Raw genomic sequence first — 16,512 nt, 5'->3', positions numbered from 1 at the left:
GCAGAACAAGTAGCACGCGATAATTTCAAAAGACAAGAAGAAAGCAGGAAAAAATATCAAAAAGAAAGAACAGATGAAAATAATTATAAGACACTTTCAGAGACAGACTGTGGGTGGCTTAAGAAGAAGCAAGACAAAGTTCAGAAAGGGAAAATCAGAGTCAGCCAAAAGGTCTCAAGTACTCTGATGAGGGGGAGGAGATGTCACAGGATCGACATGCAGAATTCAATCAGATAGCCAGGCTGAAGTAGGAACAGGGGCACTGAGGTTTTACGGAAGATGTAAGCTCTGACAACAGTAATACAATAGCTCTGAGTGGTGCATACTACTTTTGCATGCTCTGGAAAAGTAGAATGAAAGGAAAAACCATCATCGCTCACTTCTAAATAGTGGGTTAACCTGAGCAATCCAGCTACAGGCCAGTCACTGGAGGCTTGCAGTGGGGGCCTCTGAACAGCAGGGAACTGTGGCTATGTGCAGACCTACATCTTTGTAACACCAGATGGGACGCTTCTATTACACTCATAAGGAGAAGCAGTGTTGACACTTCATATCAGAGGAGCACAGTCCTTAAAAGAAAATATTCAACATTTGAAAAAGGAAACGCTCTAAGCACGGTGTTCAGGTTGCTTCTCCCTAGGAAAGCACTGCAGTGCATCATTTCTGCTCTCATCATTTCTCCTCTCCTCTTTGGTCCCCCAGACATTCCCATGTGGAACAAACAACTGCCAAGGCTCCACATTCAGAATTGATTGGAACGAAAAAGAGATCAGTCCCCTGTTGTCGGCATGAACACATCAATACAGCTGTGACACCCAGCCAACTTGCTACAGTAAAAGTAATGCTTACAAGTGTGGTTTCAGAGAATGGAGTTCAAAGGATGAACTGGCATCCGCCACAGAGAACACCTGCCTTATCACAAAGGCTTTGTCTGTCATAAAACAGTCTGTCCCAGGAACTGAAGGTATGTGGAAATACCATTTCTGGTTGTTACTCTCACAACCTCATCCAACTTGTCCATTTCTTCTCAAGATTTGACTTAATTCAGTTCACCTATAAGCATTTAGATAGCACGCTCCATAATCATGAGAAACAGTTAAACGTATTCACAGATCTGCTGTGTATAGATTTTATCTGCTCTTAACTCTTAGATCACTATTCCTTTCAGCAGGAATTGATTATGAAGATAAAAAGATAACAAATATATCAAGCTCTTAAAATCCATATAAGCAGCAGAAACTCTGATATGCCCTTTGTAACCAGAAGTCTTAAGCATTCCAATTTCTGAATAAATAATAAGCACTAAAACATATGAACATACACTACTAGCAAGTCACTAGGAAAACAAAAAAAACCCATCTACTTCAAGGAAGTGTTCTGATGCTAATAGACCCATGTCACCCACCTGACATTAAAACTTCCACTCATTCTTCTGTTACACCAGTAACAACCAAAATGTTCTAAACAGACAGCTTTTCTAACTGATAGAAAGAACACTTGTGATCAGAAAACATCCCTTAGTTTAGCTCTCTCCCTTCCGCTCATTCATCTGTCTCCTAACATGCTGGAAATATTTGTACTGGCATGCAAGAAAGCATCTATACCGCACCATTTAAGGATTAAATATGTTTCTGAATCGAAGAAACAGTATCTTAAAGCCACTGTTACCTTATAACGCAGGGTAGATTTTGACACTGTTACATTTTTGATATATTTACAAGGATATGTCTAGAGTGCACTTATTTTCCCTTAGTTTTACAGCTTTCATTAAACTAGACAATGGCATATTTTTCTCTCACTGCATGCTGAAACTGGAACTGCCTGCCTTGGCATTGGAATCCTCCAATTCCTACTCATGCCAAAAGCATCTTCATGTATCACTGCGCTTGCATAGCTACGTCACAGCTTGATCAGAAAGCTGTATCACAGGCCGAAAACAGCGTGCTTCTCAGGGTCTGCAAGAAAAAGTTATGGAAAGCAAGCAGGGAAGAGAAAGAGTTTTTATATTAGCTTCATACTTTGAAAACAGCAGAAAACCAGCCAGGTGCCAGCCCATCCCACCACGCTTCCAGGAGGAACAAGGCAAGCACTTACAGTCCTGTGTTAGCCTCTTTCTGGCTACAGTAGTGAGCAAAAGTCCTGGGCCTTTACAGCGCTGCTGCTGGTGTCATGAATACAACATCGGGTTTCATTAAGGCTGCACAAAGTCCCATTCCACGTGCATATAAGAAAACCAACAGCAGGGACATCCCTTCACAGAATTCTTCGTGTCCCCCATCCCAGATGCTCAGAGAAGTAGGAAATACGACTTCCCAACATCGCGTTCTCACCTCCTCCTCCTCTCAAACTATCAAAAAGGCTGAAAACCATTGAATACAGGGAAGTTTCAACATCACTGACATATGTGGGACCTCTGTAATAATGCCAGTCCTCCAGTTACTCTGAGCTTTTGCAAAAAAATAAAAAAAAAATTAAAGATATAGGTCTTTCACTGGGATATTTGTTTCCATGTTGTTTGTGGTTCTGTTTTTAAATTACCTTAACATCCTCTGGATGCTTATGAATCTGTTGCTCAACAATTTGCTTTGTACGCTTCACAATGTCGGCATTACAGTCACTAATCCCCTGGCTCCTCACTTCCTCCTTTTTAAATGGCATAATGTTTGTCTGTCTCAAGTCCTGGGCTCTCCTTATCCTCCACAGACTCACAAAGAGTCTTCACAAAGTTTCACACTGCTATGGCCATTTTAATTCTTCTTGAGTCTTTTCTGCCTGCACACATCCATTTACACACCTTCCGTATCACATAGCAGACCTTTCACATCATTTGTCATTGTCCTCAGCTTACATCTGATATGCCTATGAAATCATTTCCATTTTGCTTAATAAAATAAACAAGAGACATTGAGAGTTTAAGGCCAAAAAGAATGAGGAAAAGTCCTATTTATAAATGTAAGAAATTAAGAGCCACAAATGACATACTATACCCAAAACTATCTGGGAAACGATTGACTCTGCTGCCACCACCTCCAGCCTCCAGATGCTGTTAGGACAAAACCACTTGGCTCTCCTGCAGCCCAGAATGAAGGAGATGGCAACACCCCATGTAAAACTAAGGATTCTTTACCACTGAGCTCTAGAGCACTGCAGATCCTGTGGCTGCATCAAGAAAGGAAAAGACTCTGCTGAATTCAGACCGGGTGGGAGGAAATGGAGGAGAAAGTCCGACCTTTACATGTCCTCTGTGACACAAGATTGGGTGCAAGAAGTCTGAATTTGGGGAAGTGTTGGGTGCCCACATAAAGCAGGGCTGCTGAGCAGGCAGGAAGGGCCGCTGGGAGCACCAGTCCACAGCCATAAGATGCATGCTGGGGCTAACACTGGCAGGGATCAGTTCACTGCTGCTTCTCTGACTGGGAAGGAAAAAAACATATGGTTTTCCAACTTCTAATAATTATTGCCTCTCTCTGTACCAAATGCAGAAGCCGTACAGCTGAGGCAAGGTCTGCTTGCAAGGGAGAAAACTTGGCTGAATCACCACGTCCCTCTGCCCCGAGACCTGACAGGGAAACACACTGCCCTCTCCTCCCCTCCCCTGTCCTTCCTTCTCCGCTCCCAGACCCCACAATTACTTCACCATCAGGAACTGACAGGGGCATCCCATTACGCTTCATAAATGAGGGTGGATATGGGGAAACCATTTGTCCCGGTGGACAGAGGAGGCAAGTAAAACGCTTTGCTACTCAAAGCCAGCAATCATTATACACAAATGTAAAGAGCAGAAAAAATCTTTGACATTTCCCAACCATAAAAATGTTTTACTGGTAAAAGCAGCCTATAATAGGCAGTGTATTTTCAGCCACAGCAAGGCAGAAAGCAGCATAAGATAGTATTCATATTGAGCCAACAATAAAGCAAACCACCAAAATGATGGCCCGTGTCACTCCGAAATGCAGAGCCAATTTCACACCTCTAAGCATCCTATACTCAGGAAATGACAAGATTTATTTGGAGCGCAGAGGGACGAGCAATGTGGAGATGGAATGCTTTTCTCTTTGAAGATGTGCTGAACATCTTTCATTTTCTACTTTGGGTGCTACCTCTCAAACTAAGGAAAAAGAAAGGACAAGAAAAATATCCTATATGAAGTGTAAATGAGAGCAGATGGGTATAACTTGTAATTACTGCCTTGATTCCTAAATTCCCAGACAGCCATGTAGGATTAATCTGTCCAAATCCATAGCTGAAAAACCCCTTTACATCTCCAATACTCAGTACTGCTCTGACGGCTGGCTTCCAGGCTCTTGATGGAAAGGATGGAAAGTCACAGCACCGCAGTGCCACACCAGGACCTGCCCAAGTGCTCAGCACAGAGCCTGCTCCCTTCTGCAGCAGCTTTGAGGCAAATCCTGAGGAAATGCACCAGGTCTCAGACCAATCAAACATTTCAGTCTGTGGCACTCCAGAGAGCCAGACAGCTCTGTGCAGCACTTCCTGTGCAAGCAACACAGTTAATTAACTCTGTGTTGATTAATGGTGAGCTCTCACATCAAGAATTTATTCAGCCTGTTATTATATACAAGGTCATAATTGCCAAACAGCCTCAGCTAAATACCATTCCTTGCAGTCTACTCTTTAAGCATCATAATGTAAAATTAATTGGTACTTGTTTGCTAATGAACATGAAATATTTTAAGTCCTGCACCATAAAACTTACCACTGGTATGCTCTTCTCTAAACACCCAGGAATGAACTGTTTTATTCCTTGGGAAGAACCTCCTCTCTGAAACTGATGTGGAATGGGGGCTTTCTGAGCTCAGATATCTGCCAAAAGGGCTCTTCTGCAACAATTAGCCAGCAGTTATTCCACTTGCACAGTGCATTAAGACAGACTAGCAAGTGATGCTTTTGTGCAAAGGGCACCCACACCAAAATATCTACTCAGAACAATTGTCTGGGGGAAGCTGTTTCCCTGCACTTCTGAGTGCAGCTGAGATTAGCTCACAGCAAATAACGTAACTTTGCCTTGGGGAAGCAGGGATGATCAAAAAGACACTTAAACTCCTTTGTTCCTTCTGGGATCCTTAACTCCAGAGCTAGCCTCAGTGTAAAGAGCTTGCAGCAAGGACCTGCTCCAAAGTGAAACCCACGGTGAAACACAAAAGTCCCAATGATGAGATAAGCTACTCCTAAGGGTCTGAGAAGACAGAAGCAGCATCACCAGCCAGGCTCTGCCATGGCGGGACAGGGAAGCAGGGGAAGCAGTGAGTAGCAGTGAGTGGCAGTGAGCAGCTCCTCTCTGCAGCCTCACCCACCTCCCATCCGCAAGGGGCAGCCCCTTAGCCATTTCTAGCCAAAGAAAGCCTCTCCTGCTCCTATTTCTGTGGAAATTATACGTATATTTCTTCTATTTATATTGCTAAGGATGTGCCGGTAATGCAAACCTTTTCTTCAGATGTACGCTTCAAGAAGTGGTTGAGCTGCACAAACTAGGTCTGACTGTTTTTTAAATTAGTCAAGGTGGACTCGGCAAAAATATGGCTTTTGTGTCAATGGCACTCATCACACTGCAAACTGCCGGGACCAGCACAGCTCTGAGGGGAACACAACATGTGGGAATGTGCGCAGGAAGGCATGCTCAACCAGGCTCTCCTCCAAGCAAATTGCTTACTCTTTTTGTACAGAGACTTGCTGCATTAGTGAGACATCCACTGTGGCTTAAAACTATCATTGTGCATGTTCAAGGGTCAATTAATGTTATCAGAACACTTTGTTAAAACCAGACAGAAATCTGGACTGCTTTCTCTCCAAGCCTACTGCCTGAAAGCAAACAAATTACAACAGAGAGAACACCAAGAATGAAACAGTCATTATTTCCCAAACGTAACATTATCACAGAGACTGCAGCACCTACAGAGCTGTAGCACAGTTATTCACACTGCTGGGTTTTGATGCTGTAATATCCCAGCCAGCAGCAGTGCCATTCTGTCCAGCAGACTGCGCAGCTCGATGGGCTCAGGGGGTTGGATAACACGTGGAGTGGTTTTCTGTTACTCCTGTGGGTCGAAGCCTCCCTGGGGAGCACCCTGTGTTGCCCATTGGGCAGACAGCTGTAAAAAGGCACAAGGTAAAAGCCTGCTCTGTGCCAGAGGTTTTTGGAGGCAGAAAATACAGAAGCAAAGCTTAAGGCACCAAATTACATCTGTTTCTCTGCTTCCTTAATATTTTTGATCCTACAGAGACAAGCGAAGAACTCTCCAGACCACTGTCAGCAGGCTACAGGCCTTTGAAGGCCTTCTTGAAAGTCTGGAGACCACGTGTCTGCACAGCATCACCCAGAAGGAATCACACCAAGGTCTTCAGACAGCTGTCTGCAGAACTCCTCTGCTGGCACTGCAGGAACCAGAGGTGCCATGAATCATTTGCCTGCCTGCTGCTTGCTGTCATTCCCAGCTCCATTTCCAGGCAGTTCTGGTACATCTCTGGTCTACACGGCTATAGGAGTGAGTCCTCTGTGGAGGAGGACAAATCTACTCAGCCCTGTTTGCTCCCACTGCACTGCAGAATTAATACTTCTCTGGGCAGCGGGGCACAAATTCACTGGTCTTCACAAGAACACTTCTGATAGGAATAAACTCTTCTACCTAGAAGCTGATTACACGTATACAAATACTGATGTATAACAAACAAAACGTAGCAAGAAGACTACCCAGTTTCAGCCTGACGTGAAACAGACCTTGCGTGAACATGCCCAGGAGCACCACCCCATCCACTGACAGCAGCTTTCCTGTTTGAGAAGTTACCTCCATTTCTCAGAACCCAGCCAGCCTTAATGTGCACAGCAGGCAACACAGCCCTGCACGGTGAGGCTGCTTAATCAAAACAAGTGGCACTGCCACACAAAAGGCTGATCTCATTTTTACCACTCACACTGCCAGCACACAACGCTAAGCCCATGACACAGGCTTAGCCGCCCACTGCCAACAGCCAGAATAAACCTTGACTTCCCAGGTGACCTAGAAACCACTTCCTTAGAGAGCATTTTCTCTTACACAGCACCAATGCCAATTTCACGCACGACAGAGCCAACATCTAAATAGGCTGTTTTTTGCTAACACCATGCTATGAAACTGCAGGCCACCGTTTGTTTCCCCTCTTGCAACACCTAAGACTGGCATCAGCCTATGCAGCACAAACAGCACTTGCAGAGCATGCAGAGGCACAGCAGCCAGAGATTCCCCATGGAAGGTAGCACTTGGGGCAGGGTTCTCACTGCCACTGCTGTGTCCTCAGCCTGAACTCAGCCATGGAAATCATTCAGCTCTCACCACCAGTGGGGAGGACAACCACCTATGTACACCACTGAGGTAGAAAGGACGTTTACTGGCTCTGGCACTGCACCCACGTGGCTGCTGGGGCTTTTTGGACACTTTCCTGGAGTCAATGACTAAATAAGTCCCTCTCTTAATTCTAAATTGGAGATAAATGCCGAGCATCTCACTGGCAAGCACATTAAGGCCGCTGGAAGCACAAAGACAATACAGGGTATTTCAGGCCTTTGTTCTCTCCTTTTTACCCACAGCATGCTAAGCAAGCAAAGAACACACTGAGCAAATCAGTGTTTTGCTGGTACCATCACAGGCTTCAGCCCCTAAATCCTGCTGGCCCACAGCTAGGAAGGGCAGAATGAAAACTCAGTGAAGAGCACACATCGCCCACCTGTCTGTTACAAGTAAGGGAAAAACAAACTTCATCCATAGACAGAACCACAGGTGCTGCCACCAGCATGCTGCCATAAGCTCCCCCAAGTCAGCCCAGAGCCAACACAGAGCTCGGTAAGGATGGGGAGCCAGGACACGGCCCGCAGCTCAGGAGGGCAGCAATGCCTCACGTCTACATGGTCTCTGCTCTTATTACTCTCTATCTACAGCAAATACTTTGTTTACAGAGACACCAGCTACAGGCGTGCAACTCAGGAGGCACCTTGTGATCTTTTTGCTCAAAGTCTTCACATGGACAAAAAACACTGGAAAAAACAACAAGTCTTCGAAATTATAACAGCTGCAACATGAGGGGGGAAAAACAGTCATTAGATGAGGTCACAGAATATGCCAGAAGAGAAGTGGCAATGCCTAAACATCAAGTCATTCATCATACTGGTTATCTGCAGACTTTTGTGCCAATGAAGTAATCAAGACACAGCCCATGCAGCAATCCTGCATAGACATCATCCAATAGCACAAGTGGTTGGGTTTTTTTGTGAGAAACCAACTTCTTTATGCAAAAAGCTGCCTGCCCAGCTCAGCACACAGCTCCAGTCAGGTGCATCTGTCAGAACTGCGCACCCACCACGGCTGTACTTCCTTCCTCATAGGGATGCAGCAGCACGCAGCTGCAGGGAGGGAGGGGGCATTATCCAAGCACTTCCTTTAAAATTCAGAAGCGAGCCATAACAAATCATTCCAGCACAGGAACACATGTCCGCACATCAAGCTGGCTCGTAACACAAAGCACAAACATCCAGCTCACGTTAGGCTCGGAGTTTCAGTGCTGTGAGGCAAGGCCATGCAAACAGCCTCCATTTCTGGCTGTACAGCTGCAGAAAGGAGCAACTTCTTCCCCTCAAAGCAAAACACAGGCCGTCAAAAAGCATGCACCTTCTCAAAACGTCCCAATTACCCAGCCACAACTAAATGCTGTAATTTGTTGACCAGCTCCTCGCAAACTTTAGTAGTGACCTCAAACCCTTGGATTAAACTGCAAAATAATTTCCCCCTTTTGAAAGTAGTTTTGCGATGCTTTGATTCCCACCCATCAGCAGCTGCAGGGCACAGCAGCAGGCTGCTACACGTCCCAGTGCAGCAGCTAGAACCAGGCTGAGGCCACAGGCAGCAGCTGGAGGAACTGCTTATCCCAAGGTTTCCAGCTACCAAAACCATCCTGCTGTTCCTAACAGCCCTGCAGGAAGGGATGGGGACTGGCAAGGTAAGCTCTGTGGAGAGGAGAACACGGCCACAAGATGCGTGACATCCTGGCCACACCTGACCTGCACACAGCTCCATGGGGCAGGGTGCTGGCCCACATGAACACACAGCTCAGCATCACCCAGCAATGCTGAGAGTCGGGAAGGAACAGAGGACCCCACAGACTGATCTGAGGGCTGTGCACAGGTTCACCACCCTGACATTGCACAGCACATCGAGGGCACCTTCTGAGATGCCCTCCTTGTCTGAGAGAAATGAGACAGACAGACAGCTGTGTCACTCGAGTGACTCTGAAATAAGTTAAAAGCATCACAGAATCACAGAATTGCCAGGGTTGGAAGGGACCTCAAGGATCATGAATCTCCAACCCCCCTGCCACATGCAGGGCCACCAACCATCCCACCTAATGCTAGACCAGGCTGCCCAGGGCCCCATCCAATCTGGCCATCATTTGGAAATGTAATCAGCTCCGTTAGGAGATTATTTGTTACTGTTTCCTCATCTCGCTTTAAGTGTATTCAGATCAACCCCTGCCTTTTCCCAGACGATTTTTATGATTTCTGACATCTGTTTAAAATCATTTTAAACATCTGTTCAGTGCTGTCTCTCTGTGACCAAAATAAAATAGATCATGATGGTCAGCGAGAACTGTCAGACCCAGAAAAGCACCTGAGAAAGGCGGAGAAACAGCCCCTTTGGCTCCACTGCTCTCAGCCACTGAGAGCAACGAGTGAACACTGGGGGGACAGAACGAAGTTCTGCAGCTAACAGTGGCCTCACTGCATGCCTCAACCATCTACCCAGGTTTCATTGCCCCCACCACACTCGTAAGGGTAACCTACAATTACTGTGGTGTTTCCTACATGAGGGCCAAAGACACCGAGGTACATATATTTCAGCAGCAGTGAGGTGCATGTAGCCTCTGGCAGGCTGTGGGTCTGTGTGATGTTTTAACCTTTCAGCAGAGTGCTGACAGGAGCACTTGTCAGTGCACTTGCTGTCCACAGCCATCAGTGGAAACCCTGAGGATTAAAGGCACGTTCAGCAGGACATCCTGGCTCTCTCCTGAAAAGCCAGCAAATGATAAACGCACAAACGGCTCTCGGGAAACAGAGCACCCAGTGTGAGGGCAAGCAATAGAGAACAGCCTGTGCCTGAGCTGCCAGCAGCAGGCAGGGAGCTCCAGAGGCAGGGTAGAACCAGGGCTGCTGGAGGAACAGCCACAGCACTTGGGAGAATGATGGTGAAGGGAGAGGAGACTCACCAGGATGAACATCAGAGCAGCAACTCTGAGAACGCAAAAAAAAAACACACTTTCAGTGCTTTAAAACAATTTGCATGCTTGCTGTGATCAACATTCACTGCAAAAGTGGTGAAAAAAGTAGATCAAACAAAATTTTAAGTTTTGGAATACTTCTTGCAGTACTTTCCTGAGACAGTAAGAACATTTAGAACTTGTACAACTGCACAGACACATCATCGTTACAGCATTTTAACCTTTGTGTTGAATAGGTTCGGGTTGCTTTCATTTTAACATTCAGCCATTTGAAAGGACCGCTGGGGATTACTGAAGGCAGACAGACCCCAAGGAAATTCACGCAGAAATGAACAATGGCAGAGATGTGCTTCTGCTGGTTATGTGATTTAAGGGTTTCTCGTGGCACAACGGATGAGCTAGCAGTTCTGTCCACTCAGAAACAAGTTCAAGTAACTTACATGCCCAAAATAAAACATGCAACGATCTAGAATTGAGCTCTCCCACCTGTACGGACAGCAGTGACCAACTCTTTGGAGGTTTAAGCACAGCAGTATCTCAAGCACCTACCAGCAGCAATAGAGAAGCAATAAGGGAAGTCTGCTTTGTCTGCCCTCAAGCCTGGGTTTGGTTTCTCAGCTGCCTGAAGGCTTTGCCTTCTACCAGATGCTATGGATAACAAGTAGCAAGGAAGGCAGGGAGGAAACAGGGTACCTGGAGAAATGTGCTTAAGCTTCCCATGTGAGGATCTGCAGTCTCCTCCTATGCACACCTCTCCTCCCAACCAATGCCATGGTCACAGAGCAGCACTCACTGCAGAATCACAGCCAGAGGCAGGGGGATATGGCTGGTTTCATCTGGCCTTCCCCGGGCATCACAGACTCACCAATAGCACCTGCACACAGCACAGCCCAGGTCACAGCCACAGAAGCACCCTACGTATGGCAATCCTCGCTGCAGGGGGCTGCCAACACAGGCAGCTGTGGTTGCCTACATCTGGGCCAAAGGAAATCGCTTCCTGACACAACAAGTTATCGCTGCACAGCTCACCCTGCATCCCAGAGCAGGAAGGAGAGCAGAAACAACCCCAGCGAGTCCAAGTGCAGGCAGAGATTGTTATACAGACACCTCTCAGCACGCCTCTCCTCACCCCAGCTCCACCTGTAAGCACGTGGGCCAGCTGCTGCCACTTCACCTCCAATAGCTGCAGCTACTCAGGCAGCTTCACTACGGCACCTGAGCTCCGAGTGTGCAGCAAGGCAGGCTGAGCACCCAGCCCTGTTGCGAGGGACCACACAGCAGCCTGGAGCATCTCCTCCTGCTGCTCTGCTCCCAGGGAAACGAAAGAGGATCTGCTAAAGAAACTGAGGAAAAACCACACGGGACCCAATGAGAAGCGCTCCAGCAGAGCAGTTTGTCCCTCGGCAGATGACCAGAGATGGCTGCCCACCAAGAAAACCCATCTGCCTGTTGCACGGGCCAGGAGCCCGCAGATAGACAGCAGAGCAGAAGCGGGCAGCGAGGTGGGGGTGCCGCGCCGGGAGCCCACAGACGCTGCTTCGCACAACGCAGCGATGCGCTACGGGCAGAGCCGGGTCACACGGCGCCACTTTCTTCCCCTCCGGGAGCCGCTTCGCCCTTTTTCCCTCTCACGGCAGCCCCGGGCCGGGCAGTGTCTCTGGGGGCGGCCGCAGGGCTCGGCACGGCGCGGTTACCGGCGGGCGCCAACAGCCGGCCGAGAACGCGGATAAAGCGGGCGCACGGACCGAAACACCCACCGACAGCGCGCGTCAAAAGCTCTTCGCTTCGAGAGACGAGAAATAACTCCGCACCGCTCACAGCCGCCCGCCCACCGCCATTTACCGGCCCGAGCCGCAGCTCCTCGCAGCCCCGACAGACAGCCGGCACGGCGCGGCTCAGCTCGGCACCCGGGGCCGGGCGGGCAGAGCCGCGGGCCGCCCAGAGCCGCCGACCCCTCGGGCGGGCTGTGGCCGAGAGCCGCCCCTCGCGGCCGGGGACGCCCCGGAGGAGGCCGTCGCTCTCCCGCCCGCTGCCGGCCCTTCCCGGCGGCCGGCACGACGAGCGGCCGGGCCGGGGCCCGCCGCTTCCCTCCCGCCCGGCGCCCACCTGGTCGGCGAGCTTGAGCACGGCCATCCTCCTCCTCCGCCGCCGCTCCTCCCGCGCACATGCAGCTCTGGCGACGGGCGGCGCGCGCGCCCCGCGACCGACGCCGCTTCTGCTGCTGCCGCTGCGGCCGCGGCTCCGCTCCGCGCCGGCGGGGCGGGGCCCCGAGTGCCGCCTCGCCTCGCCTCGCCCGGCCCCGGAAGAAGCGGGAGCGGACGAGCCGCCTCGCGCGGGCCGCACCGCCGCCTGCCGCCGCCTTTGTTCGCGCCGCCACCCGCCGCCTCGGCGGCGCGGAGCCGGGGCCGCCGCCAGAGCCCGCCCTGAGCCTCGGGGGCGGCCCCGGGCCGAGGCCTGGACCCGCGGGCACCTGCGCGCCGCCCGGCCCGCCGTGCTCGGGCTTTGCTTCCCCGCGCATCCCCCGCCCCGAGACACGGGCGCTGTAACTGCGCGCTGACTTTCTGAGCCGCTGTCACAGAATGGGGGGACTGCGAGCAGTTAAAAAAAGAGCGATGCCTGCCGTGGAAGAAAACCAATCCAGCAAGGAAGCAGACGTTCGCTTTGGGCTTCTGTGGTATCGTTACTAACGGGGCTTAAATTAACAGAAACTGCGTTTTGACTCCGTTTATTTTAAACAAGTCTTAACAGAGCCCACGTCACCGTACAGCAGCTCGTGGAAGGAAAGCAAAAAATAAGAGAGCAGCAAGATGGAAGCCAAGAGCCGTTCGGTTCATCTGAACTCAGGCCCTTTTCCTTTGGGTATTTGCACCCCCTCCGGTACTCCTCACGGCAGCACCGTGCTGGCAGCAGCAGGCTGCTCTGTGTCACAGCGCTTATAAGGAGCACAGCGCCGCTCTGTCCTGCTGATCCGACCCAGAAATTCAGCCTGGCAGTCCTGCCTAGGCTCTGCAGAAACCCACACTCACCGCACCGAGGCCAGAAACAAACAGAAGTTACTGGCAGCTTAGGCCAGCAAAAGAGAGAAGAGAGAAAATGAAGGGGACTTCTTGCACTGAGCAAGGCCTATTTCTGAGGATTTCACATTCAGAATCGTCCCTGCAGTTAAACTTGGTGGATATGACAAGAAAAGTGCTCGCACGCTGTATTAGGGGGACAGCACTCCTTGCAGAGAAGTCTTTATATGTACACCATCCATTTAAAGTGGCATTTGCATGAAGTGCTGAGATCAGCCATCAGCTCACTGCCATAGTTATTACTGTCATGGTAAAGGAGTCCAAAATTTCTCTCAAAGTACAACATCCTCCCCTCCTGTTCACAGAATATCACAGGCAGCTACACCAGAGGCCTCTCAGTTACCTTGCTGTTCTGAGCTGGCTCAGTAGTTGAGCTATTCTACACAACTGCTTCTCAGCCCTGGCTCATGTAACAGTACTTTCATGGAATCATGGAATGGCCTGGGCTGAAAAGGACCATAATGATCATCTAGTTTCAACCCCCCTGCTGTGTACAGGGTTACCAACCACCAGACCAGGCTGTCCAGACCCACATCCAGCCTGGCCTTGAATACCTCCAGGGATGGGGCATCCGCAACCTTCTTGGTTCCAGAGCATCACCACTCTCTGTGTGAAAAACTTCCTCTTACTATCCAACCTAAACCTCCCATCTTAGTTTAGAACCATTCCCCTTTCATAGCACATTTCCACACAGCACAGTCAGCAGTCTTTTCCGGGAAACAAAAGGCACAAAGACATCCATACGCAGAGCTAATTTTCCAAGTAATGACCACATCTGCAGCTCTCAAACTGGTAGCATTATGTCAGCTTTCCATACCAAGATATTAGCAAGTATCATCAAAACAGGTGTGCAGCAGCCTTAGTGAGAACATGCTTCATCTTGCCAGATACTTTAGTCTTGGATTAAAACTGTACTTGGAAAGGGGAAAGCCACACCAGGTCTGATGGGGAAATTGAAAAACCTTCTCGGGCTGGCTGGTGCACTTCCTCTTCTGCTCAGTCCTAGGAGGGTTCTGTGAAACACAAACACCCACAAAAATAGGAATATGAAGCCTGTAAGTTTGTGTTTAGGCAATTTCTGGCCAACAGCAAGTAAGAACAAAATTCCCCCAAATATTTCTCAGCTCTCTGTACTGAGATTTCTTAATTTTTTGGCCACAACAGTCAGGCCTTGTAGCCTGGTCTACTATCACAGGCCTTGCCTCTACCTCCCTTTATACATACATACTTACATATATATGTATAAAACAGTGAAAAGAAAGTTCCTTCAGTTCCATCTGACACTGGATGAATACCATTTGCTACTAGCAGCCACTCATGCACAGCACACCACTTCCTGCTCAGGCTTTGTGTCGGAAAGCACCCAGCTTTCCCATACCCACTGGGCTCAGTAAAGCTCCTGTGAACACTTAGATTTCAACATGCAACTTCAGCAGTATTTAGCCATCATCATAACCAATCTGCCCTTTATTATCTCTGTTATATCTTTGTTATGCAACACTTTCACATAGTGTAATAGTGCATGTCTCAGTCTGGACAATGAGGTCTGGACAATAAGTAGGAGACTGGATATCAGTTCTCTGTCATGCCTCACACAGTGTTCCTGCACAGCACTAGAAGAAAGAAAAACACCCTTGTAGAAATAAATCTGCCTGCACTGTACTTAAATGCTACAGAGAATGGGGATGTGGGTGGGAAGCGGGTGAACAGACCGATCAAGAGTGAGGGCAGGAGCCTTCCCTGCACCAGGAATTCCTCCTGTAGGAATATAAATGCCTCTGCAAATTATCTGCCAGATTCCCACATGCACATCTACATCTCAGACAGATCTCTACATTAGTCTGATGTTTCCACAGCTTGACAGGATGTGGTCGCTCAAAGGCAGCCAAAATCTGCACCACCACCCCCCCTGCTCCTGCCCTGCCACACAGCTGAGCAGCAGAAGCTCTACTCCATTTTGCTTTCCCAAGTCAGACCTGCTGCTGCATTTAAATGGCATCTGCCTCATGAAGAAGGACAAGGAAATACACTCAACATCTCCCTTAGCAGAGCCCCTGTGGAGCACAGATGAAAGATAGGACTGACGGCAGAAGAGTCATTTGTTATTGCCAACCATTTCTGAGGTTCTAGCATATCTAGCATGTGTCTGCTTATTCCCTGTTGCCTATCTGCTAGCAGCAGCACACACATCCTACTGAACTTTCTTCCCCTCTCTTGTGGAGGCAGATTAGAGAAACATATAAGTATCACTACGACAAATCTGGAAGCAATAAATCTAAAGCTGAACTCATAACTATTGCAGCCTTCTGCTGCATTAACCAAAAAAGGAATAAACACTCCCCCAGATGTTACGGTGTTTGTACCGTGTGTCTTTGCTAGTACCTCTCTTGTAGATGTCTGCATAAAAAACAAGTGAAGTATGAAGGCAGGTGACAGCTAGACAGCTGAGTAATTCCTTTCTGGTTACACTAGTCTCTGCATCTCCCCAAGAATGTACTTCACCAACTGCAGAAAGCATTAGGCTGTCATAATACGTCAGTGGCTCATGCAAATACATACCTATCTTTACCATCCCTGAAAATAATCTGCAAGAAAATTTTCAGCAATCTCTCATATAGCTCAGTGCTCCATCCAGAAACCAGTTGAGCCAGCAGAAAGACATGCTGATTTTCAAGGGCTTTGGACAAGGTTTTACAGCACACAGAGAGGACAAGGGTGAGAAAAAGGCTATACTGCATTGTACTACCTTGTATTTCATTGGCAAGAAAGATTTGCATTATTATCCTGCTTGGCTAGAGGTTTAAACTTCATCTCCTGTCCTTATGTTTTGTGAAATGTCAAGTTTCTTGGTTCTGTTTTTAATTGGAAAAGGGGGGAAAAAGAAAAAAGGAGGATGGGGGAAAGGGTGAACAAAACCAAGTTAGTGATAGGAAAGTTATAGGAAAGTTCAGTATTTAAGTTTTCTCAGCCCTATTCTATAGGGCTAGAAATCCTAGCCTATATCTATGGCTGTATGTGAGACCTTTAATCTCCTGTGTCAATCTTCTAGGGGAAACAGGAGCTGAATAATAATAATAATAATAATAATAATAATAATAATAATAATAATAATAATAATGTCATAAATATTTTTAGGACTTCTTAGTGCATAAGATAATGATGTATGAGTTTAAAATGT

The 16,512-nt window shown here is 48.3% G+C and overlaps 1 protein-coding gene across 5 annotated transcripts in view; it reads right to left on the bottom strand.

Moving 5' to 3' along the window:
* The window catches only part of ANKRD44 (ankyrin repeat domain 44), a 112,559-nt gene extending 100,043 nt beyond the window's left edge, over window positions 1-12,516 (bottom strand). For all 5 annotated transcript variants that reach the window (XM_031601155.2, XM_031601158.2, XM_090144278.1 and 2 more), the window contains exon 1: window positions 12,367-12,516. In XM_031601155.2, coding sequence (XP_031457015.1) covers window positions 12,367-12,393 — 27 coding nt within the window. In that variant the 5' untranslated portion in view covers window positions 12,394-12,516. The remainder of the gene's footprint in view (window positions 1-12,366) is intronic.
* Between the last annotated feature and the right edge of the window lie 3,996 nt (window positions 12,517-16,512).

This window comes from Phasianus colchicus, chromosome 7, assembly GCF_987193195.1.
Source record: "Phasianus colchicus chromosome 7, bPhaCol1.hap1.1, whole genome shotgun sequence".
NCBI classification, from domain to species: Eukaryota; Metazoa; Chordata; class Aves; order Galliformes; family Phasianidae; genus Phasianus; species Phasianus colchicus.
Note: the sequence above shows the minus strand (reverse complement) of the source record. Positions and strands in the feature narration are given on the sequence as shown.